The sequence below is a fragment of the Anabrus simplex genome, chromosome 8, assembly GCF_040414725.1.
Source record: "Anabrus simplex isolate iqAnaSimp1 chromosome 8, ASM4041472v1, whole genome shotgun sequence".
NCBI classification, from domain to species: Eukaryota; Metazoa; Arthropoda; class Insecta; order Orthoptera; family Tettigoniidae; genus Anabrus; species Anabrus simplex.
In genome coordinates, this window is record NC_090272.1 from 129301613 (window position 1) to 129329196 (window position 27584).

General features: G+C 38.5%; 1 protein-coding gene across 13 annotated transcripts in view; it reads left to right on the forward strand.

Annotated features, from left to right (window-relative positions):
- The window catches only part of LOC136878885 (broad-complex core protein isoforms 1/2/3/4/5), a 681897-nt gene that overhangs the window by 59362 nt on the left and 594951 nt on the right, over positions 1 to 27584 (forward strand). For all 13 annotated transcript variants that reach the window (XM_067152460.2, XM_067152455.2, XM_067152456.2 and 10 more), the window contains exon 3: positions 7261 to 7440. In XM_067152460.2, coding sequence (XP_067008561.1) covers positions 7261 to 7440 — 180 coding nt within the window. The remainder of the gene's footprint in view (positions 1 to 7260; positions 7441 to 27584) is intronic.

The window sequence follows — 27584 nt, forward strand, 5'->3', positions numbered from 1 at the left end:
GATTCTTCTCCAGTTGCCTTTCTAAGCCTTCCGGGGGGAGATGGCCAAGATATTCTACGCGGGACTGGGCGAGGTGGCATTTCTCCAGTTAGCAAGTCAGTCCATGAATCTTCAGTCGTTCCAGATGTACAAGGTGTTCATGAAAATTCTTGTTGTGAATTATAATGTCGTCGAGATACACTCGGCAAAAATCTCCAACATATCCTGATAATACCTTATCCATTAGTCACATGAAGGTGGCTCGAGCATTCGTAAATCCAAAGGGCATTACTGCAAACTGGTACAATCCTCTTGGTGTCATGAAGGCATTTAGTGGTCTAGAACTTTCCTCGACCTCCACTTGCCAGTATCCAGAGTTGAGATCCAGCGTGCTGAAAATCCTAGACCCACTTGTTTCAGCTAGTCTTTCAGGTCAGGCATGGGGTACGCATCACTAACGGTCTTCTCGTTCAACCTGCAGAAGTCCACACACAGTCGATACTCCCCATTCTTCTTCGGTAGGACGATAGGTGAAGCCCAACAGTACTAGGGGGTTCGATGAGACCTTGCCCTTCCATCTCTTGAATCTTCTGGATGATGAAGTTGCGCTTTTCCGGGTTGATTGGATATGGACATTGCTTGATGGGTGAGGAAGCACTGCATTCGATGGTGTGCGTTAGCGTGGTAGTCCATCCTATTTTACTGGTGATGACTTCCAGAAAGTCCTTTGAGGTGTGTCTCAGCTCCTCTTCTTCACTCGGTCGAAGATGCGTTAACTGGATATCTCTCAGGTCTACGTCAACTTCCACATCCTTGTGAGTCTAGAGATTTCCATCATGCCAGACAACCCTCAGACGTTTGTCTTTTCCCAAAAAGACCTCATGAGCTGCATAGTCTAGGATCACCTTGTATTCCACCAGAAAGTCATGTCCAAATATGATGTCATGTGTCAGGTTCTGAATCACTGCAATGTCAATTACAATAGGTATACTCTCATACATTTAGCGGTTAGGTTAGTCTGTCCATGGATGGAATAGGTTACCCCGTCCACTGCTTCCACTACCCTTCCGAGATGGTGAGACTTCATAAGTGATAGTAATCCGGCAACAGTCCCATTGACGAATGAATGGCTTGCTTGGCTGTCGAGTATGGCTGAAAAATTCTCGTTGCCAATCCTTAAGATGATAGCTGGGCGGGGTTGGCCTGTTCTACTCACAATCTGACCAATCCCTCTCCTACTTGACCAGGGTTGCTCGTCTGTTAGGTTTTGAGGCGTATTCCCACAGTCGCCAGTTAACGTATCCACAAAGACGCACACAAAATGCTGTCAGTTAACATATTTATTTATTCACATCTATTTACAAATGAACACACACAACATTAATCACAGTATCACAAACAAAACACTTCGCTCTGAAAACATCAACAAAGCCGCCATTTTAAACAACTGCCGATAACTTCAACATGGAGACTGCAACTACTGCATGTCTCAACAACACAAGGTCACAAGTATATTCTTGCTACACCATAACTCTACTAAACAATAACTCACCGTTACCATGAAGACCACCTGTTTATGTATGTGCCTGGTCAGGCTTCTACAAAGATACATTACCAAAAAATACCTTCTCGAAAATCGTAGTGTGCTTAATAACATGATTATAATGTACAGAATATTCTACCATCATCTAGTGCCTATGAACCTACTATGCTGGCGTAGCAGGAGGAGAGTTGATACTCCCATGTGGCGTGTCCCAGGTGGTGGATAGGGGAATCCTAACTGGCTTGCCAGCAGACTGAGGGAAATAAAATACCTCTCGTGGACCAAACACACAACCCCCTGTGGGTAGGGGACGCAGACGAAGAATACACACACAGTATCCCCTGCCTTGCGTAAGAGGTGACTAAAAGGGGCGACCAAGGGATGATTGTATTAGAACCATGAAACTACTTGTGATTAGTACCGCCATGCGGGGAACTCCATGGTTCGCTTTTATTTGCACGTAGTACCACTATATGTCCCGGGCATGACATTAAAGTGCGTCTATCGAGTGACCACCGGTATAAGACCACTACCAGGTACCTATGGCCTCCTCGGAGGGTGGATGAGCAGGTAGAGGTCCAGGGCATCCTCTTGTCCTTGAGGTGGGAAGCTGCCCCTCAAGGCCAAAGAGCCACTGGATGGCCAACGGCATAGGATCAGGAAGGCAAGGGGAAACCATCTGATTATCATCCCATGAGCGCATCATGTAGAGTCAAGAAATGTATATTGGTATGCTGTGCGACCCGAGTAGCAATCGGCGTCAGTTTGGGTCCGAGTCGAACGATGTGAAATGTGCGACCGGACGTGCAGAGGTGAACGATCAGGCCTCGTACGGTAAATCTGCTACTGATCGACCAAATGCAGACCAACTTCACAAAGCTAAAGCAATAGCTACATGGAATATGAGAGGGTTACTTCAGACAGGAAAACTTTGCATTGTAGAAAGAGAACTAAGGAAACATCAAATCGACATTTGTGGACTGTCAGAAACTCACTGGAAAGGATGTTGGGCATTTTGTAACAGATGACTATGTAATATACATCGCCGGGGCAAATGATACAGGTCAGAATGGTGTCGCGTTTCTTGTTGATAAGGGGATATCCCAATATGTTGAGGAATACATACCTATCAGTGAAAGAATACTGACCCTCAATCTCGACACCAAACCATATAAACTACTCCTGATCTAGGTATATCTACCCACCATCGCTGCAGACGACCAAGAGATCGAAGACTTCTATGCAGACATGGAAGATACAGTAGCATCACTTAAACCAAGAGGTATTACCATCATATTTGCAGACTTCAATACAAAAGTAAGAACCATCTCGATGGACAACCACTTGCGAGAAACTGTAGGACAGTATGGCCTGGGTGCACTTTATGAGCAACGCGATCATTTGATACAGTTAGCAAACGATAACAGTCTTTCCATTATGAATACCATGTTTAGACACCACAAATGTCGTCTCTAGGTGGACCTCTTCGAATGGGCATTTTAAGAACCAAATTGATTACATCCTTGTCGATAAAAGGAGAACCTCCTTCCGAAATGTGAAAACAAAACTTAGTGCCAAGTGCAGATCGGATCATCGTATACTATGGGCTTACCTTAGAATCAAACTGAGCAAACAAGTCGTGAAAATAAACTTGAAAAGGTTAACGGCCCCTGAGCAAATTACTTATCAAGAAACACTCCGAAGCACTGGGCCACCTGACCTAGAGGGAAACTGTGACATGGCTTGGAGGAGAATTGAAGAAAGGATCACAGATGCAGCAAGCAAGGTCCCAAAGATGTACACCGTAGTGAAGCGACAACACTGAATGACTGACAAAACTTTGGCACTGGTTGAAATGAGACTTAACATAAGATATAAACTTCATGGTTTTGATCCATATTGAATTGGGATCACAATAATAATAATAAATTAATGTCGTAATGGTCCACCTTTTTCAATACTATAATATGCAATATTATTCAATTACATTACTAAACTACAGACTAGATTCAGCCTTGGCTGGCAATCTTCAGCTTAATGTAATACATCTAATAACTAAACAAATGTTCAAACACACAATTGACATAAAAACTAATGTACAAACACACAATTAACATTAAAATCTAGGATGAACTATGTGTGAAATCTGGAAAATAAATTAGGCTCTAAATTCTTAGGATCTGGAGTATGCTCATCATCCAGACTCTTCCTTGTATTAATATTCATAGAATCGTTAGTTCCATCACTGCTAATCATTACAATTTCAATTGCAAAACGGGAACTGGTAAATGTTGATTCTGTAGTGAGATAATTAATCACCAAACCTACACTTGAGTGGTGGTAGCAGTATGCAAGCCACTGGACGCCACTATAAATAACTACCAGCTGACGCAGAACTACTAGGTGGTGTTTCCACATCGACCAACGTAAATAAAATGAAATGTTCCCGTAGTGCTTGTTAAAATCATGCTGAAATGCTGTTTTACATTGTCAGGGTGGCACATGAAGATATGATTAAAACTGACACATTCTTAATTTGTGGCTGGCATAAATTCGCAATTCATTGTGGTGTCTATGAAGTTAACCTGAGTAAATGATAGATACAATTATATAAAATTAAACAATAGAAGGAAGGAGAGAGAGAGAGTGCGCGTGTTAGTCAAATGGCATAGGTTATGAGACTTACCTCTCATTGCGGCATTTGGTGCATGGCGTATTGTTGTGTGCCTCATACTAACGGTTACATAATGCCATGTCCATAAACAAGTTCAATTAGCTTTTCAAAATCAGGAGTACACAGAATTATTTGCAACAGTTGTAATTCTTCTTACATCGGACAGACCAGGAGGAAACTCGGAACATGTCAATGCCCTGAAGTACAATAAATTTTCAGCTGTAGGACAGCATATGCATGACTATAATCACAAATTCACAGACACAAAACAAGATATGGAAATTCTCAAAATCATCAACAAAGGATCCCTTCTTAACATTACTGAAAGCTGCTTCATACATATAGATCAATATTTTAACCCAAATCATAATCTTAATGACATTTCAGAAAAGACAAATATCCTATTTGACCTTCTAATTCCCATTTTTGGAAACGTCAAATGAACAAGTCATAATTCAGTTTTTCATAATATTCACAGCACCTTTCCTCAGCAGCCATCTCTTTTCCCACATCCTTCGGCCTCGCCTTAATTCCCCCTCTTCCCGTACACCCAACCCCTCTCCTTTCCCTGACCTCACCCCTTGCCCCACCTCATCACCCCTTGCCCCGCCTCCTTCCCCTGCCCCTTCCTTTTCCTTTGAATTGCACAACTGTTAGTATGAGGCACACAACAATACTCCACACACCATATGCCGCAACGAGAAGTAATAAACTTCATTCCGGTTCCGTATTGACTTTGAATATCTAAGGCGAAATTCTAAAAGAATTCAATTATATTAGGTCAACCTATTCAGTACACTTCTGCCATTTATTAAATGGTTTGTTTGAAAGTTACATAGTTGTTTAAAATACCTAGGACTTGTTTTGACCTGGCTTAGACGTCATCATCAGCAAAATAACAAAGAAGAAAGACATACAACAGAAACAATGATACATCAAAATCCGAGATAAAATACAGTCAACAAATGCAATGGGAGTTTATGTTAAAATGTACCTAGCTTCAATATCTATATATATAAAATAAGAGTTTTGTCTGTACATTGTTCAGAATTTGAAAAGAATTGTATTTCTGTATCGGTCATGTTCATAGCAACAAGGAAATGCACTTTTTAACTTTTCCGTAATTTCTGTCTGCCTGTATGTACGTACACGCATCACAAGAAAACGGCTGAAGAGAATTTAATGAAAATCGGTATGTGAAGTCGGGGGTTGAGCCCCTATAATCTAGGCTATAAATCATTTTACTCACGCTGAGTGAAATGGTAGTTTAGGGGAAGGCCTAAAATTTAATAATCAAATATTTATATTATTAGTGGTCCTATCGATAAATACTACATAACTAAAGTTATATAGAATTAAATTTTCGATCATTTATGACATACATTGTTACCGCACCGGCTTTGATAACATAGATATTCATGAATTTGTATTTTTGTTGCCAAGTCCATATCAACGCCGAGCCACGAGAAAATGGGTTAACTGAATTTAATGAAAGTTGGTATATAGAGTCGAGGAATAAGAAACTACAGTCTAAACTATAAACAGTTTTATGCGCCCTGTATGAAATTGTACTTTAGAGGAAGACGCCTAACATTTAATTTTTAAATACCTATGTTATTGGTCCTATCGAGAAGTACTACATAACAAAAGTTATGGAGAATACAATTTCCGACCATTTATGTTTTATTCAATTTTATTGTACCGACTATGATAAGAGTGGTATTTCAGAGTCGGAAGAAAACTAAATGTGAAGGCCTACAATATTGAAAGCTCGTAACATTGATCAACAATACCATTACATTGACCATTGTTTGTTGTGGTGGGCATTGTGTCTTCTGTTGCCACACATCTACGATAGTTAGGATGAAAATTGCCTTACAGGTCTTATGGCGACGATGGGATAGGAAAGGGCCAGGAGTGTGAAGGAAGCGGCCTTGACCTTAATTAAGATACAACCCCAGCATTTGCCTGGTGTGAAAATGGGAATCAACGGAATACCTTCTTCACGGTTGCCGACACTGGGGTTCGAATCCACCGGATGCAAGCTCACAACTGTGCGCCCCTAACCACACGGTCAATCGCCCGGTCGTACCGAGTGTAACAGCCTGCACTCGCCTTCATTCAGAAACAGAGTAAAAAAATGCTTTAGAAAGGAAAGTCTCCAAGGCCATGTGGTTTCTGGTGAGTAGAAACAGATAGAAGCATTCATAAGGTTATTACCCTCATCTCTGTCGCACATATTTGTAACAAAAATATACCACAGCTGCGTAGGAATGGCTACAATTCAAGGTTGTGAGGTTGTGCTTATCTGGGCTAACTCAGATACGGTGCAGAGCATTGACACGTGCTATAGCCAATAACTCTGATACGGGCATGAATGTGTTAAAGGAAATGTGTGCAAGCCTGTGGCAAGGCTAGCAATGATGTACAGCTTTGAGAATGGCAGAAATGAAGATATTGAGATAGATGTGTGGAGTAACCAGATTGGACTGTGTTCAAAAAGAACAAATCAGAGGGACAGTGAAAGTGGCAGAAATAATGGAAAAAATTCAAGAGGCAAGATTGCGATGGTTTGGTCATGTCACGAGAAGAGTTGAGGATTATGAGGGGAAAAAGGGTGATGTAGTAAGAGGGAATTAATCTCTGAAAATCTGAAGGAGTAGAACCTACGTGAACGGTGGGTACTGAACAAAGAGAAACGGAGGAAGCTCATAAAACACTGCGTGACAGGAAAGGCTGTCAGCTTGCATTTGGGAGATAGTGGATTTGAACTGCACTGTCGGTAGCCCTGAAGATGGTTTTTTGTGGTTTCGCATTTTCACACCAGGCTGTACCTTATTTAAGGCCATGGCCGCTTCCTTCTCACTCCTAACTCTTTCCTATCCCATCGTCACCGTAAGACCTATCTTTGTCGGTGGTCGGTGCGAAGTAAAGCCAGTTGTTAAAAAAAAAAAAAAAGTAATGTATGTGTCCTAGTTTTCCTGGTAATCATGTGAAATTTTGACTTTTTTTTTTTTTCAAGCACTGTATTTAGTTCATGACTCAAGAGTGTCTCTTTCGGCAGGCAAATCCGTGCAAGCATCCAATAGTGATCCTTAAGGATGTTTGCCATAAGGATCTGGTGGATATTCTTCAGTTTATGTACCAAGGAGAAGTGAATGTACGGCAGGAAGATTTGGCAACCTTTCTTAAGACTGCAGAGATGCTTCAAGTGAAGGGACTCACTGGCCGTGACTCACCTCCTGTAAGTACTTGTCTGCTCTATTTTAGGGAGAGTTTTAATGCAAAGAAAATCATTACAGTCTGAATCTCATATCTCTTTTAAGTTATCCAACTAAAATATAAATTAGTAGTCAAAATTATTGTGAACACTTTTTGGAATTTTCAAGAATAAAAGGCCATTTAGGGTTCTGTTAACCATAATTGAGGCAATGGGTGCAATAACCACTTAAGTCGACTTCAGTCGGTTTTTCCCGGCAAATGCATTTTTATAATTCTCGATGTGTTCATCTATTCTCCAAATATTATTTCGTTATGTCAATGCTAGATGGCAGGAGCTTGCATTTTTTACAGCTGTGTAGCAAGACGTTCTTCCGGCGAACAGCTTAGGTGCTTCGACGTGGCAGTATCTCACGTGCGGGAATCGGCGAGTATTGTCTTGTGACTGTTGTGTGTGGTTTTGGCAGGTTTATTCAGTAAAGATGTGTGATAAGGAGGCAGATGATAAGTTAAATGAAGGAACAATGCAGGAAAAAGAAAAGAAGAGATTACTTTAATGAGATTTTTGGAAATGCATTCAGAACAAAGCCAAGAGGAATTATGGTGACAGCTGTGTGAGTACTAGTTGCAGGAATGTTTCTGAGAAAGTATTCAGTTATACTGAAAGTTGTTGTAAGAGAAACTGCCACACATTTTTTCCCCAGAGAAAGACAGGAAAAAATGTTTAATTTGTTTTGGGAACTGATTGATAAGAAAGTGCAGGACACTTTTCCTTGTGGCCTCATTGATAAAAAGGCTTGAAGTTAACAAAGAAAAATGATGTTCTTTCTTTACTGAAGTTTTTGAAACTGGAGAATGCAGATGCACTTAAGCACATATTAGAGAAAGAGACTGTTATGGAGGAAAGTGAAATCAGTGAGACTGATGAAACCATTCAAGAATGAACGTTCATAAACTCCTGTTTTGTGATTATTATTATTATTATTACTACTACTCCTACTACTACTACTACTACTACTACTACTACTACAACAACACATGGCTTTATCGAAAATATGGACAACAGAACATTTTCCCGAACAATGGACAACAGCGATCATCCACCCGCTTCAAAAAAAGGAGATAAGAGCAATCCAGGTAACTATAGAGGTGTATCTCTCTTCGACTGTACATACAAAATATTTGCTAGAATGCAGTATGACAGAATTAAAGAACAATTAGAGCAAGAATTAGGTAAATACCAAGGAGGCTTCAGACCTTCGAGAAGCTGTGCAGAACAAATCATCTCGTTAAGATTAATTATGTCATATTACAGAAAACAATACAAACCTCTTGCAATAACGTCTGTAGACTTTAAGAAGGCATATGACTGTATTCACAGACCTTCAGTATTAAAAATATTAAGAAATTTTGGACTGCACCCTACACTAATCAAACTGATTAAATTCACCTTAACCAACACACAATCAAAAGTCAGGTTCAGAGGGGAATTTTCTAAGCCATTCCTCATAAAAGCTGGTTTAAGACAGGGAGATTGTTTGTCACCACTGCTATTCAACTGTGCTTTGGAATATGTAATGAGGGAATGGTATAAGAATATCTCTAAAAACATCAACATTGAAAAATCAAAACACAACTTAACCTTAAATTGTCTGGGATTTGCTGATGATCTTGCTCTCCTATCTAACAATGTTCAGGAAACTTGACAACCAATTAAATCACTACAGGAAATAGCACAAAAAATTGGCCTCAGTATATCCTTTGAGAAAACAGAAATCATGTTAACTGACCCACCACTCGCAAAGAAAATCGAAGTAGGAGAGAAAATCAAAATTGTAGACAAATTTAAATAGGTACCGGGTACTAAGGTGAAATTATAACATACTACCTTAACAAAAAGCAAACATGTCATAATAGAATAAACAAATTAACCAAAGTTCAATATGTCACCAAGAACACATACAACAAAAAAGACTTCTCAATAGCCACGAAATTAAAGTATTATAAAACGGTCATACAATCAGAAATAACATACGCTAGTGAAACCATTTTCAACACAACTAATAATACAGCAATAGACAGAATACTGGAAATAGAAAGAAGAGTGATCAGAACATGTATAAACAAAAAAAATACCAAGAAAATGACACTGGAGACTAGTTTCTAATGAAACAGTCTACAAGGAAATAGAACCGGTAATGAGCACTATCAGAAAAAAAGCGAATCTCATTCTTTGGTCACCTAATTAGAACACCTGAAAATAGAATCAGCAGGATGATAATAGAAAAATTGTGGAACAGTAAGAGTAATATTAAGTGGATTACAGAAATCAAAAAAGATATGGAGGAGCTACAAATCAGAGAAGAAGATTTAGAAAACAAGACCCACAGAATCAAAACGCTCAAAAACATAGACACCAGACTACTGACCAAGATCAACAGACAAACTATGGGAAGAGATATTTCAGGCTAGGAGTGAGAATCAAGATCCAAGAGAATGAAGAAGTACTGGGTTGAGAGAAAATCAAAAAATCCATTGTATAATTGACTAAAGTGGTCCAATGAAGGCCATAAAATGAAAAATAAAATATATAAATAAATATGAATACATTTTACTTAACTTACCTTGTCAAAGCAATGCTAGTGTACAGTATAAGAAATCATTTAATCATTATTCCCTGATTGAAAATTCTTTCAAAAGTGCATTATTAAGAAAATAGTTTAATTTTTGTGTAATTTTTCATATATTGTATATATTATAATCTTGTTATAAAAATATACTTATTGATCAATACACTGTAGCGTTTTCCATATTAAATTATTTTGGACAAATTTACTGCCCATAAATGTCAATTTAAGGTGTAGATTGTCAGTCTGTGCAATAACGACTTGAGTAAACTCGCATTTAAATCAAAGTATTGAAGAACTAGTGAAATCTAAATTCACGATGAAATGGAAATATTTTTAAGGACTGTCGTTAAATTATATGTTTAAATCAAGATGTCCATACATGAAAAACTCTATCTACAGTGTTTCAAAACTTTTGGATGTGATTTTTTCAAAACATTGTTTTCAGACTTAAGTTGTTATTGCACCAATCTACTCAATTCATTTTTTAATCTTATGAATGCTGTGATGTTGGTTCTTATAGAACAATTCTGTGGTGGGATGCAATAACACTACAAGTCAACTTGTACTGTTCTGATCATTCGTCATTTGAAAGTTTCCTTTTGTACTGCTATGTGCACTCTGGAATGCAGTGTGTTATGGCAAACTTTTACTTGTACCTATCTGTCCACTCATAGATATCAAGCTGATGATGTCAAATATGCACTTATCCTGATTTTGCCAAAAACTGACTTGTACTGTTGTTATAGTTTTATAGTCTTTCACTCTTTCACATTTTCACTTCCTGAACTTCCAATCAGGATATAGAACAAAATATATATTGTGTGTGTTCTCTGTTCATAATTGTTTTCTCAATAGACCGAATGGCAGTTTATTGTCTTAACATCTGCTTGTCACAATGAAGGTTCATTTCCCATTCATTCTAATGGAGGCTATCACATCCCTGCTGTTTCAATTTCCTTGTGAGACTGTTGGTTCTTCGATTTGTTAAAGGGCTTACTACTACTTTTCTTAATTTTTTTTTTAGAATGATTATTTGCCAACCACGGATGTTATAGTCCCTTCTTCCTTGTAAGAAATTATGTACTTCCGGATAACCTATGTCATCATCATCATCATCATCATGTCCCCGTATCCGATTCCTGCCGGGTCGGGGTATTTATGGCACTTCTCCATCTTCCTCTTTCCTTCCACCATTCCTCTTCCATGATCTTGTTCCAGTCTAAATTTTGTCTTATGCCGCTCTTCACTGATTCAATCCACCTTGTTCTAAGTCTTCCTCTTGCTCTCTTGCCCTCGTACTTTGCCTCCAGCATTTGTGTTGGAATTTTATTCTCCATCATCTTGACATGTCCAAACCACCTTAGTTTATTCTTTTCAACTCTCTCATTTAGCTTTCCTTCCCAACTTCCTTCCTAACATCTTCATTTCTCACTTTGTCTTTCCTTGTCTTTCCCATCATACTTCTTAGGAATTTCATCTCACTGGCTGGAATTCTAGTCTCTTGCTTGCTAGTCAAAGTCCAAGTCTCAGCAGCATAAGTCAGTATGGGCACATAGTACATTTTGTACATTATCTCCTTACTTTTACTTAGTACTTTTTGCTCCAAACAAGTTTCCATACACTTTGGTAGAATGCATTACTCTGCTGTATCCTCCTGCTAATCTCCATGACTACCCTAGCATTTTGCATTAATTCACTTCCTAGGTACTGTATTTAAAGTTGTCCACAATTTCCAGACTCTGTCTTCCAATTTTTACAGTGCCCCTTCCTTGCCTTTCCCCTCTCCACATCACCTTGGTCTTGCTTTTCTCTGTACTGATTTTCATGCCATACTTCTCAGTTTTTTTCATTCATGACATCTAGTTGTTGTTGCACTTCTTTGCTGTCCTTTCTCCAGATCACATCATCTGCAAATAGCAGTATCTTCATCTCTTTATCCCCATAGGTTTCCTTTGTTTCCTTTACAATTTCATCCATGGTCATAATAAACAAAAGAGGTGACAGCACACTCCCCTGTCTTAGTCCAGTCTTATTCCTAAACCATTCTGTCTTTCCAACTGGGGTTAGTACTCTGCTAACACAGTTGTACATAGCTTGCACCATTTCCAACATTTCCCAAACCTTCTCCCTGGGTACACTATCATATGCCTTTTCTATATCTATGAAAGTCATGACCAGATCCTTTCCATATTCCCAGTTCTTTTCCATCAGCTGTCTCATGCTAATATACTGTATGTAAAAAGGAAAGCCTATAAAAAAAATGCTTTGACAAATGTAAAATGTAGAAAGAAGAAATAGTATCCAACTGGTTAGCAAACACAGTATGAGAGCTCTGTAGTACAAGATGAGAAGAAAAGGTTGAAATGACAGCCACACACCTAGAAAATAATTAAATGTAAATAGCAAATCCTGAATATCTGGCCATTTAAATCTGCTATGGTAATGGAGTAGAGTATACAGCCAGATCGTTTCCATGGCGAGTGTTGGGCGGTGGTATATGATCTGACCCACTATGAGGACCAATGGCACCGGGCGAGTTGGCCGTGCGTGTAGAGGCGCGCGGCTGTGAGCTTGCATCCGGGAGATAGTAGGTTCGAATCCCACTATCGGCAGCCCTGAAGATGGTTTTCCGTGATTTCCCATTTTCACACCAGGCAAATGCTGGGTTGTACCTTAATTAAGGCCACGGCCCCTTCCTTCCAACTCCTAGGCCTTTCGTATCCCATCGTCGCCATAAGACCTATCTGTGTCGGTGCGACGTAAAGCCCCTAGCAAAAAAAAAGAGGACCAATGGCTGCAGAAGGAGGACTTATAGAAGGGAAATGGGCCCTCAGTGGAGAAAATGTCACTGTAACCCCGTATCAGTAGTAGCGTCTGTACTTCAGAGCAGTGGCTACGATAGGCATCTGTTCTCCATGTAAGGAGCAGTTTACAAGTTTTGGCTGGCAGTAGCTCTAAAATGCCTTTGGGATTGGTGAACCAATTGTTAAAAGCCTTGGAAACTGCTAGGACATTTGCATTCCCCACAAGCTATGTACAGTTCTTGTGATGCTGGGAGAACTGTGAGAAACGGGCGACCAGCAATGTAGTGACACTATCAGAGAAAAATGGAAGAAGTAGTTGATTTTATGATTGAATGATGGAAAGGAACGGGTATGAGGAAACCGAGGGAAGGGTACACCTTGTATCGTATGATAGTGGATGAAGGTAAGCCAGAAATGCTATAGGTGTCATAATTAGACAAGTCTTAAAGGAATACCTGGAGCTGGTGGAAAGTATAAATACCAGGGTGATTTAACACGTTCGCTCCCACCTCCGTCCGTGGGCACTGTGTCTCGCAACCCAGCGATAAAAAATCTTGTTATCGTGTTATCAATTACGTTAGTCCTAACAATTTCGTCAATGAGAGATCCATATTTTAGAAATTCATTTACCAAAAATATGGATCTTATATCTATTGATATAATATCCAGTTTCTTAAACATAGAAGCTACGCCCCATTTAATTAAGTTTTAAAATAAACCTAATCACTTCGTCACTTTAATATTAGTGAACTACTTATTTCTCACTTTAATCGTAATTGTAAAAATCACAAATATCTTCCAAGGCCCTTTACAACAAAAATTGTCTCCGAAGACCATAAAAGTAGTTAGTGGGGCGTAAAGCAAATAACATTATTATTATTATTACAACAATAATTTTAATGGCTAAACCTATATGAGTATCACACCCTGTATTTAAAATTGTTAATAATGCCTTGGTAGATCTACCAGCACCTTCCAATATTTCTGCTTGATGACATTTTGGCTCTCTCCTCAGATTATGTTTGATAATCCAAATCGCCACCGGTCTTTTTCTAGCTATACACTATACTGCAAATGTAAACTTAGCTTTTTCAAGTGTAGCTCATATTTGCTGTGATGCCAACTACGGTTGATTATTATGCACTTTACATGCAAATGGAGCATCCTTCTTTTTTATCTGCCACTACCTTCATGTAGGTCGTGGAATGAATTATGGTTCATATAATTTTACACGCACTTGGTCCACAGGTGTTGTAATCTTATTCCTAGTAATAGGAACAGCTTCTATAGGATATGTTCTACCTTGAGGACAAATATCTTTTTTAGGGGCAACAGTAATTACAAATCTCTTATAAGCTGTTCTCTATGTAGGTATTTATTTAGTACAATGAGTTTGAGGGGGATTCGCCGTTAATAACGCTACCCTTACCCGATTCTTTACTTTCCACTTCGTTCTACCATTTACTGTAGCTGTAATGGTTATAATTCACCTCTTATTCCTTCATCAAACAGGATCAAAGGCCTTAACAGAAACTCAGATAAAATCCCATTTCACCTTTATTTCTCCTTCAAAGACATTTTTGGTTTTATCATTATAGTAGCTATTTTACTATTATTAACTGTTCTCGAGCCTTATATATTAGGGGACCCAGATAATTTTACACCTGTCAACCCTCTGGTTACACCCGTGCATATTCAACCTGAATGATATTTTCTCTTTGCTTACGCGATTCTACGATCTATCCCTAATAAATTAGGTGGTGTTATTGCATTGGTAATATCTATTGCTATTCTCCTTTATACTGCTAACAATAAATTACCCTATCAACCAAATTCTATTTTGATCTATGGTATCTATTGTCCTCCTAACATGAATTGGTGCTCAACCTGTAGAAGATCCATATATTTTAACTGGTCAAATCCTCACTGTCATATATTTCCTTTATTATATTCTAAATCCACTAACCTTTTACATCTGAGATATTTTAGTAAATTAGTTATTAAGCTTATGAAAGCATGTATGTATGTATGTATGTATGTATGTATGTATGTATGTATGTTGGGTATTCAGCCTGAAGGCTGGTTTGATCCTCTACAGCTCCACCAAGCCTAGGTGTCATTGAAGAGGCATACTAGGGAAATGAGGAGTGAGGTAGTTTCCCGTTGCTTTCCTCACTGAGCCAGAAGTTGCTACAACCGACCCTATGAGTGATATTTTCACACCATTCATAACAGGGACTGGCTGCATAAGGAATGGCATTACTAGTATCACTCATACCTCGGTCACTTTCATATTGTCAAAGCCAAGGATGAGACTGAGACAGGTCAATGAAAGTAACAAATTTATTCTAGCCTGTACCAGAAGACATAGTGCACTGTAAACACTACATCCTCCCAGCTAAGGCATTGATGAAAGCATATGTTTTGAAAACATAAGACAGAAGTTCAATTCTTGTATTAACTTTACTAAATAAAATACATTAAATAAGTAAAGAATATATAAAATACCTTTTACCCCAAAGAAAAACAAGAAAAAATTAAGTGACAAGGGTAAAATAAGCCTTTTATGCCAAATATATTGATTTATCATATCAAAATCGATAGAATGTACCTCGAACCCAAATAAATATAAAAGCTAAAAAAGTCAACTTTAAAAAAATTTATAATACAACACCCCCTAAAAAATTATACAAAATAATAATCTTATAAATAAGATACTAGTATATTCACCTAAAAAAATTAAAGCGAATCCACCTCTTCTATATTCAACATTAAACCCTGAAACCAATTCTGATTCCCCTTCCACAAAATCAAAGGGAGTTCGATTAGTTTTAGCTAAGCATGATGAAAATCATGCTAATATAAGAGGAAAAGTTAAAAACATAAATCACACATACCCTTGAAAACTTATAAATCTTATAAGACAGTAATTATCTACTAAAAAAATAAATCTTAATAAAATTAATGCTAATCCGTGCCCAGTGGGTAAGATCATGTGTAATGGTGCTGCATCATTTGTCGGCTTATACAGAAGAACTGTACTTCTTTTATGGCTTCCGAGGAATAATAGTGAGTTAGTGTTATCTTGTGATTTTGTTGTTGTATAACAGGGTTTTTGATTAATATTTAATATGAATTTCATGCCGTAAATGTCCGCCATCTTGGTAAATATGAAAATTATTCCATAGATAACACAATATAGAGGTCACTTGATATATCTAATGAACATTTTTGACATAACTGCACTCATTTTGTTTCTTTTGTCATCAATTTCATAGAAACCATGAATAAGATATACAATATTCCTTTTACTATCAGCGTTGCCAAGGTCACATTGCCGGCCACTATTGTCAGCCATTTTTAGGACTGGCAATGTGACGCGTATGTACTGGACAGCATAATACATTATTACCTGGTCAGCTCACATGGGGGTTTAGTTCCGAACTGAGTACGAACTAAGCATAACCCTGCGTGAGACACTGGGATGGGTCCCTCAACCCTGACACGGCGCATCCCAATGGCTGATAGGGGAAGTCTCCTGTAGATATACAGGACAAGTGTGAATAAGACGTAGTCAAATAACACTCGTGGATCTACTGAGGAAACTAGAACTGTGGTCAACGGCTTCGATGGCAGAAGAGGACATGTCTCAATGGCTGAGAGGGCGGAAGAACCAAAAATTAAATCCACTTTGCGTCTGACTCTGATTGAGCGGCGAAGTGGTCAGCGTCTGTTTACCTAGTAGGTACGGCTGTATAGTTACGTTCTAGGAACTAGCAATCCCTGGTCCTAATTTCCCAGTGGAAACACTGGACCAATCTTTGATTACAAGCTATGATGATTCATGAGAGTAAAATCAGTATTACCCCAGGTGGTAACCATTCCAACCGTCATGAGACGGCTACTGGGTATTCAGATTCTGGGGAACCCCCCAGACAAAGATTCACCGATGAGGACACAACTGATTATGGAAACTACCGGATCTTCAAGAGTAAAACGGACCGGAGAGTTAGTAAGGGAACTCCCTTACTAGGAATGGCCTTAATGGTACATAAAAGTATAGTAGGCTCAATAAAAGAAGTCACTCCCATATGTAACCGGCTCATGACAATGCAAATCCAATGTGCTAACAAGAAATATACAATAGTGAATGTACATGCACCCACTAACACGGACAATAAAAAAAGAACTGCAAAAAACTGATGCATTCTGGGCTAAACTTGAGAAAATCGTGGCAAAGATTCCAAAAGAGGATACAAAAATTTTGCTGGGCGACTTTAACGCACAAATTGGTAAAGAAAAAGAACACCAGAAAACTGTTGGTAAATTCCCTGCTCACAAATTCACTAACAAAAATGGGTTGAGACTCATTGAGCTGTGTCAACAAAACAATCTTAAAATCATGTCAACTTCACTGAGAAAATCTCAACTGAAACAGAAGACCTGGAGGTCTCCCGTTCCAGGGATCGGTGAATTTCAAATCGATCACATTGCCATCTCTCATCCCAGGCAGAGAGATCACATTGCCATCTCTCATCCCATGCAGAGAGAGATACACGATGTACAGGTATGCCGAGGAGCAAACGTCGATTCCGATCCCTACGTAGTGAGAATAAAGGTAAAATTGACCCTGAAGAAAATTCATCATAAGAGGTCACACATACTGAAGTTTGATAGACACATATTGGAAACACTAATCTGAAAGAAGTGTGGGAAGGGGAACATGCAGGCACCTGGGAGAAATTCCTCAACAAAATCATCCAGAAAGCTCGAGAGCAAATTCTGAATGTGAACGTGCCTTGAAAGAACGAAAAGAAGCATTCCAGAAATACAACAGCAAGAAATCACCAGAAAACCAAACATATTTCAATGAAACTAGAAAACGAGTAGCCAGAATCATCAGGTAAGTCAAGAGAAAACACTTAAAGCAACAACTGGACTCGATTGAAGATAACTTTCGTAACTACAGCGTACGAGATTTCTACAGGGAATTCGGAGGACAAGTCCGTGGACATGCTCCTCAAAACCTGGCTTTCAAAAGATCAGATGGAAAACTTACACCCAGTAATCAGGAAAATTGTCAGGAACTAGCAATTTACTTCACTAATCTCCTTAACTGTTCAGAGCCCCTCACAAGATTTCCTCAAGAACCCCCAAGGCACACTTTCCCAGAATCTCCACCGCCGACAGAGGAAGAAGTCTGCGGTCACATCCTCAAAACTTAAAAACAATAGAACCTCCAGAGAAGATGGCATCATTGCGGAACTTTTGAAAAATCTTGGACCTAACTCCCTCAAGGAACTCACTCAAATCATTACAGATATCTGACAATTGGAAGAATTACCTCAGGACTGGAAGTGCGCCCTCATCCACCCATTACACAGAAAGGGAGATAAGACCGACGTGAACAATTACAGGGGCATTTCTCTTCTCCAAGTGGCATACAAAAATCTTTCAGCTTGCCTTTTGAAGAGAACGCAAGAACAACTTGAACAAAGTTTTGGCGTATATCAAGCAGGCTTCCGCCCTGGTCGCTCGTGTGCAGATCAAATATTCAACTTGAAGGCAACACTTAAATACAAAGCATTGAGGAACAAACCGGTCATCTGCATTTTTGTTGACTTCAGGAAAGCGTACGACTCGGTTGATCGACGGCCTCTCTTCGTTATTCTTGAGGAATTGGGGCTTGATTCCCAGACCCTCAACCTCATCAAGGCAACACTCACTGACACTGTCTCCAAAGTTAAATTCATGGGGGAAATCTCTGAACCATTCCCGATTAAAACTGGCGTCCGACAAGGTGACGGCTTATCTCCGCTTTCTTTCAACCTCGTCCTAGACAGTCATCCGCGAGTGGGAGAAGGAATTGAAAGACATGGCATACTGGCGTCCCATACGACTAGGACGACCCAAAGACGGTATTGAGATATCATGCCTCGCTTTTGCAGATGACCTTGCCATACTGACAGATGATGTAGTCACAGCCATTAAACAAATTGTAACTCTTAGCAAATGTGCTGGAAAGGTTGGCGTACAAATTTCCTTTGAAAAGACCAAGTTCTTCTACTCAAAACTTGATATCCAAAATTTGAACACGACATACGGGCAAATCAACCGAGTACCACACTTCAAGTACTTGGGAAAAATACTTGAACTAACAGGAGGCGAGAAGGCTGCCCAGAAAATTCGCCTACAAAAATTTTGGTAAGCCTATGGTAGGGTTCACAACATATACAATAAAAAGTGCTTGTCCCGCCATGCAAAGACCAGACACTATAATACAGTAATCAAGCCCGAAGTCTTATATGCCAGCGAGACCCTTACACTAAATGGGAAAGGTGATCTCGAAAACATTTTAAAAGAAGAAAGAAGAATCCTGAGGAAAATTCTCGGCCCCCAAAAAACAGAAGATGGATGTAGACTGAGGTCACGCAAAGTGACAGAAGAGCCCTCCAACATTGCAGCAGACATCCGCAAAAGACGTCTGAAATTTTATGGGCACGTCCGCAGACTGCCGGCAAGTAGACTGACACACAAGATTCTCACCTACATAGAACATCTAAAAAATATTCCATGGGTACTGGAAGTGAAGAAGGATCTAGAAAAAGCCCTGATGAACTCAAATGACACCGCGGACGGAAACCTCTATATGAAAAAGTGCAACCAGAGAACGAAGTGAAAAAGAAGATTGGAGCAAAGTGGACAGAAGAACGAAAAAGGATCCACGCAAAAATGATGAGAGCTGTTTGGCAACTCAGAAAACAAAATCGTTAGAGCTTTGCGTGATCCATTGGCTCCATGCGCACATAATAATAATAATAATAATAATAATAATAATAATTCATGCTAATCTCACTTCATAAGAAACTGTTTGAGCGACAGCCCGTAATCCTTCTAACAACGCAGAACAGTATACATCCCTGAACTCGTGCATACTAAGAAAAATAAGATTCCCAGATTAAAAGTAAACTGAGTTGTCATAAAAGGATAAATCATCCAAGTTATTAAAGCTAAAAATAATTAAAAATAGGATAAAAATAGTACGTCAAATAATTTGATGCTATCGGGTATCTTCCATCCTTAGAAAATAATTTAATCACATCAACAAAGGGTTAGGGTAATCCAATAAATCCTACTGTATTAGGTCCTTTTCGAATCTGAACATAACCTAAAACCTTACGCTCTAATAAAGTAAGGAAGGCTACCCCAATCAATAAACAAATAATTAACATAACAACACCTAATATTCTTACCAAAATCTGTTACCAGTACTACCTGTAATACTCTTACATTTTTGAATTCTAAATTCAATGCACTCCTCTGCCAAAGTAGTATTAATATTTATCACTCTAATTAAAAATTATTTCGAATATTTGGTCCTTTCATACTAAAATATTGATCTTCTATAAAGATAGAAACCGACCTGGCTTACGCCGGTCTGAATTCAGATCATGTAAGGATTTAAAAGTCGAACAGACTTATTAATTTAACTTCTACACCTAATCATATTCCTTAATCCAACATCGAGGTCGCAAGCTTTTTTGTCGATGTGAACGCTTAAAAAAAAAAATTACGCTGTTATCCCTAAGGTAACTTTATCTTATAATCATTATTAATGGATCAATCATCTATAAATCAATGTTCAGATTACAAAGAGTTATATTTATATTTATGTCTCCCCAACAAAATATGATAATACACTTATTAATAATACCACTAAAGAAAATAAATATAATCTCATATAGAGATCTATAGGGTCTTCTCGTCTTTTATATTAAGCCTTTTGACTCAAGTTAATTTCTACTCATTATATAGTGTACCAGGAAAAGTTGATTTTGAAGAGCATGATGTCTTTCAAAGGGGTGCCTAGTCCTTAGGAGATGGTACAGAGAGGGAGGAACGCAGGGCGAAATAATAGATATTATATTTCTTTCTTTCCTTTATTCAATCTTTTGAAGGCCACACTATTATGTCGCCGAATCATAAAATTTTTAATAGAAAATAAATTCCAATTTCCACAACAGATTATCGAAATTCAAGTGAAATTCAACTAAATAATATCTCTCTCAATCTGTTATGTCCATTATAACTTTCATGGCATAAATTAAAGAAGTAAATAAGAAATCCTAAAGTCTTTCTATTGGCACTTGCGCTTTCAAATTACACTTTCTACATGAATTGAATAAAGTAAATTTGGTAATTCCTTCTCGAGAACACATCAAACTCAAATATGAAAACACTTGAAATCAAATCTAGTCTTCTTGTATAAAGTTCCGAGTATTGTCCTACTCTTTGTAAATTATTGTACACTTTATGAAAATATTGTGTATTAAGAGTTTATGATATACTTCCACTACGAATAATGAACTCGATTGATATTTCAAAGTTCCAGTGAATGAGAATATACGAGAGCACACTGTTATTTGAAAGTCTGTCTTCCAAGTAAAATATTAATTAAGTGAACTTTCAATGTTCTTTGCCAGTAATGACACTGTTTGTGAAAGTTCTGCTCAAAGTCAGAATTGAATGGAAAAGGCACTGACATTACCTGATATACGCCTTCTCGTTGAGCACGAACAGTTGAATACTGCTCTGCAAACAGCAATCTGGAACTCAGCTGTCGGCAGACATCAAGATGTTCCATAGTACCACGTCCCTGGAACTATTCCTCGTAGTACCAAATCTCCGTCGATCTCCGTCGTTCTATGCTGATCTCCGTCGTTCTATGCCGATCTCCGTTGTTCTCCATCGATCTCCGTCGTCTTGAGCCAGGATTTCTCATGTTATTAAAAGAGTGGCTTTAACATGAGAAAGTCCAACTGACTAGGTTGAAAATGTGCACCATTTGATTTTGCACTGTTAGAACTGATGACTGTTTCATAAATAGTCACCATTTACTCGATGAGAAATACGTCGGAGCACTGTCTATTATCGTAAATCATGATAATGAGAAATACACTTCACTGCACAGTTCATTTAGACACTTACTGCTCACAGTTCGTATAGTCAGAATAACTTTCATTTGAAGCACAGTTTATTATGGCTCACCTTCACAGCAAAGAAATAAATAAATGGCTCTCTCTCTTAATATCTTGTAATGTTAATTCTCACTAACACAGTTCTACTATTATTCATGTATAAGTCCTATACTTCCTATAATCACTGAATTACAAAGTTCACACACGCGTTGAAATTTTAAATGGTACAGTCTGTTTCGGCACAAATTACAGTGTTCTCTGATAATACTTAAAATAGTTAATGTGCTGCGACCTACAATCACGATATTCGCAGTTGAAATAGTTCAAGATCATTACAATGCGAAGTAACCGTGCTTGCTTCAAGTTGGTTAGGGTTATTCACACGAAAACTAAGATATTTGTCAAGTTCAAATATCGGTGAAATAGTACAAGTCTTTATGACTTTGATGTTACACACACGTTAATTTTATAAGTCTGAATGTGTGACGAATTGAAAGTCCCACAATTTATAAGTTACACTCTGGTATTCGCAGAAACTAAGTGTCAACTTGCCGTTGAAAGTTTCTAAGTATTACGATGTCCGGCAGTAGGAATACTGAGTTCGACTCGTCGCGTGCAGCGTGACTTGCTAGCCAGCTGTGAAGGATGCAAACTGAATTGTTCTGGTCTGGCTTGCTGCTTATATCCGGTACGGCTCAAGGCTGCTTGCTACGTTACAGAGATGAAATGTGCTTATATCTCTTGAATGCCTTGGCGGGTTTTATTGAAATTAACAAATATTTACATTTGGAACATGAGCTACACGATGGTGTAGGTCTCATTTCCGTAACTTAATCGGCTGAAAAGTTAGACATATTCTTCCAGTACTTTCGATAGAGAGGTGTGCAACATGTGGCCGTGACGTCACCCGCAGGTTCCTTGCTCGTGACGTGTCCAGCTCGCCACGAGGAACTTCATATTGCGCTAGCACAAGATGTTGGGCATACGAATAGATGTTATCGCCATCCCTTTTCCATATGTTCCAGCAATTATAAAACAATGTACAGGGCTGGAACAGTTCCTGGTACAATAGAGACAGTTAATGTTTCGTCAAACCATTCATTCCAGCCTTCAATTAAAAGAGTAATGATTATACTACCTTTGCACGGTCAAAATACCGCGGCCCTTTAATTATTATCAGGGGGCAGGCCTGACCTTAAATACATCTCAAAAGGATGAACAGGTGAACATTAAATTTGCCTAGTTCCTTTAAATAAATTGACATTCAATAAGTATCTTACACTTTTATATACTAACCGTCTTACTAATAAACGGTGTATAACTTTTATACAAGGTTTATACACCGTTTACGCGAAATTTGTTACTAATAAACCGTATATAAGCCTCCTGTGTATACCTCTGTTATAGTTATTCACTGAATTGCTTATACAGTCCAGGACCCTTGTATAAGCGTTGTATAGCAGCGTGTGCAGCGTGTAGCGGAAAAAAGAAACGAGTGAGCAGTTTATTTTCGTGGTATTTATTGTCGCCAGTAATATAATCGTTGTGAAATATTCGACTTATCCATTTAACATTGAACACACGTTGAAAGAATGGTCGATGACGTTGATGATCTTCACGATATTTTAAACATAGAAGACATACGTTACACCATTCAGAGGTTATGGAAGCTAGACATCTTCGTAAAGTAAAACACTTTAAAGAGACGGAATGACAATGAATAACTATAAAAGAAATGATGGTTGGGCGTATTTTTGTGTAATAATGTGTTACAGCTTAATAGACCTTTGATATTGCGAGTTTATTATACACTATCTGCCCCTACAAAGATCTTTCTCAATTGAGTACCTACCGTATAAAAGGGGACATATTCCTCGAGATAAAAAGTGGCATAACTTGAAAACCATATGTAATATGATCTCCATACTTTGTAGTTGAATATGCAGAAATATGATGTACAAATGCCTAATAGAAACTTTTTTGATCAAACCTTTCTTTTAAGCTACAAAACAGTTTCTCCTTTCTCCTGAAAAGTAAGAATTTTGGAATGTGTTCCCTTTTCAACTCGCCGATTCAATTACAATTGCTTGCGTTTTCCGTACTACCCCAGTTAGGAGCTTTTGATATTTTCTTAAGCTTTTCCATTTCATTTTAGCGTCCATTACACGTGCAAGCTGAAGAAATATTGATATCAATATAAGTCAATTTCCAGCTGTCTCACGGAATGACAATGAATAACTATAAAAGAAATGATGGTTGGGCGTATGTTTGTGTAATAATGTGTTACTGCTTAATAGACTTAAAATTGCGAGTTTATTATACATTATCTGTCTCTACAAAGATCTTAGATCTTTCTCAAATTTGAGTATAAAAAGGGACATATTCCTTGACATAAAAAATTATATAACTTGAAAACCGTACGTAATATGATTTCCATAGTTTGTAGTTGAATACGTAGAAATATGATGTATAAATGCCTAATAGAAACTTTTTTGATCTAACTTTTCGTTTAGCTACAAAACAGGTTTTCCTTTCTCCTGAAAAGTAAGGACTTTGGAATGTGTACCCTTTTCAACTCGCCGATTCAATTACAATTGATTACGTTTTCCGTACTATCCCAGTTAGGAGCTATTGATCTTTTCTTAAGCCATTCCATTTATTTTTTTGGCGTTCATTACACAAGAAAGCTGAAGAAATGTTGATATCAGTATAAGCGAATTTCCAGCTGTCTCACCAAATACAGTAGTTGGTCTCACTTAGTGTTTCCACTGCCTTTTCGATATGCCGTGCTACTGTGCGACTTTCCGGAAAGTTTTGCTCGTAGATAACCAGCAGAAGCGATCATAAAGGCGGTGAACGTGCGAAATACGTCAGTGAACTGCAGGAAGAGAGTCCTACTCCTTGGAACGAGTGTATACGTGTTGTTTAGTAATACAATGCGTATACCCCATTTATTAGTAAGAAAAATGTAAAACGCTTATACAGGGTTTATTCGCTGTATAACTAAACAAGAGTTAAACAACGGTATAAGGACTTTTTATTAGTAAGACCCTAATTTTATCATTATTATAATTAAGCTTATGTTGTACAATTCACTCCAATATTCAACTTAATATTATTATAAAATTATATTAAAATAAAATAACTTATAACATTATTCAACTGATGGCTAATTTAAAGCCTACAATTCTTAATAATTCCTATAATAATTATAATTTATATTCTAAAGCTTATCCCTTAAAATATTATATTCAATTAACAGCTAATATATTAATATAAAAGCTGCTATTAAATTCTGAATTAAGTTCATTTCTTGGAGAACCAGATATCTTAAAAACCCATTAATATTTCATTACAAACTTGTTATTCTTGATAATATTATAACATTAACCATTATAACAACTTAGCTCTTTTTAATTTGGGAAAAATAAATATTCCAATTTTAATAAACCCTGACACACAAGGTACAGTATTAATGTACTTTCATAAAAATTTATTTTCAATTGTTTCAATTTCCCCTCACAGTACTACTTCACTATAAATAAATAAATTTGTTCTATTCCTATACTAAAACATAAATGATGAATGTAATTTAATAAATTCCTACGTAATCACCAAAATTGATACTTTCAAAATAATTCGAATCGCACGAACATCCTCTCAGTGTAAATGATATGCTTCACTTGAAGCTGTATTTTGCATTCTAGATACACTTTCCAGGACACCTACTATGTTACGAATTATCTCACCTTATAATGAGAGCGTTGGTGATGTGTGCATGTTTTAGAGCTAAAAATCATATTATCATAATGCACTGAAGAAAATGGAAATTGCAACACCCAGAAGGAATGGTGCTACATTGCTGCAATTGAACATGCAGGGCGAGTGTTCCGGTTGTGCTTCGATGAATACACTTTCAGGTCCCTCTGACCGCAAGTTTGGACAACAATCAATACAGGATGTGCCCACCACGAGCTGCAATACATTGATGAATTCGTCGAGGCATGGAGTCAATAAGGCCCTGGATCGCTTCCTGAGGAATTGTGGCCCATGCTTGCTGCACTGCATGGGTCAGTTTTTTCAGAGTTGTGGGTGGCTGAGGACGGTTGGCCAGTTGTCAACCCATCATGTCCCGCACATGCTCAATAGCACTGATGTCCGGGGATCTGGTGGGCCATTCTAAGGTTGTGATGTCGTGGAGAGCTTCTCTGGAGATGCGCGCAGTGTGAACATGGGCATTGTCCTGCTGAAAAATCCCATTAGCAATGTTCGCCATGATAGGGACAACCACTGGATTGAGTACCCTATCAATGTACTGTCCAGCAGTCATAGTGCCCTCAACAAGCAATAATTGTGATTTCACATTAAAGCCAATAGCTCCCCAGACCATAATGCTTGGTCTTGGCCCTGTGTGCCTCTCGACAATAAGATCTGGGCGGCCCCTCTCCCCGGTACGTCAGCGCACACGATTCCGGCGATCACTGCAGGCAAGACAGAAGCGCGATTCATCACTAAAGATGACCCTATGGCATTTGTCGACCCACGTCGATCTTTCTCGACACCAGGCCAGCCTTGCATGTCACTGTTGTGGGGTCAATGGAACACCTTCTGCAGGGACACGGGCTTGTAGGCCAGCTGCACGCAGGTGAATACCAACTGTTTGTTGTGTAACGTGGGGTGTCACAGCTGCTCAATTTTGCGCTGCTGTTGCATGGGGTTCCATCCGAGCCATCCGAATGATGCGGCGATCCTCTCTCACAATTGTCTGTCACGCTGGGCCTGTGCCAGGTCTACAAGTGTAGGTACCTTCATTTGACCACTGTTGCCATACCCGTTGTACCGTAGATGCCTTTGTAAGTTACGATCTTCATTTCCGTGTTGACATTAACCAATAATGTAGAGTTTGAGGGATGTCGGTCAACACGTGCAGCGACAGTCCTTAGCAATAATCCAGCCTCACACAGCCCAATTATCCGAGCCCTCTCAAACAGCGACATTTGTTGATAGCATGCTCTTCTCTGTCGTCGAGGCATGTTTGACGGGAAACACTTAACTGCACAGACTGCAAGTCAACTACGCTACACCAGAGTCCATGTACTGTAGTTGATTCCTCCGCGACCAATCACGTGGGGAGACCTGTAGCAACAATCCAATGGGTCTGAAACTTTGATCGTTTAGGCTGGGTGCACATGGCGCGAGTTGTCTCGGGGCGAGTGGACTCGCATGATGCGCGTGCATGTTTGGCCCGCTACTCGCGTCATGTGAACAGTTGATGCAAGTCCAGTTGCCTGAGTTTGAGAGAAGTGAGTCAACTCGGACTGTGCCCAATTTTCTACAAGCGAGTAACAGTTTCAAGATGGTGGAAAGCTTGAAGACGGTGCAAGGAAGGAAGTGGAGAGATATGCAGACAATCAAATTTGTACAATTGTATGAATCTGAAGAAGTGTTGTGGAATATTTGGCTTCCCGCGTATAAAATAAAAAGTGTCAGGGATTCAGCGTTACTACGGATTGCAGAAAAAATTAATATTCCTGGTGTAGGCGTCGAAGAAATCATCAAAAATATTTAAAACATTCGTAGCACTTATAGACAAGAACTATTAAAAATTAAGAAATCTAAAAAGTCAGGCACATCACCTGAAGAAATATATTCACCGACAATTCAATGGTATGACATCGCTGATATATTCCTAAATGGAGTTATGAATACAAGAAGCAATTTCACCAACTTGGTAAGTGTGTGATATTTATTTATTTA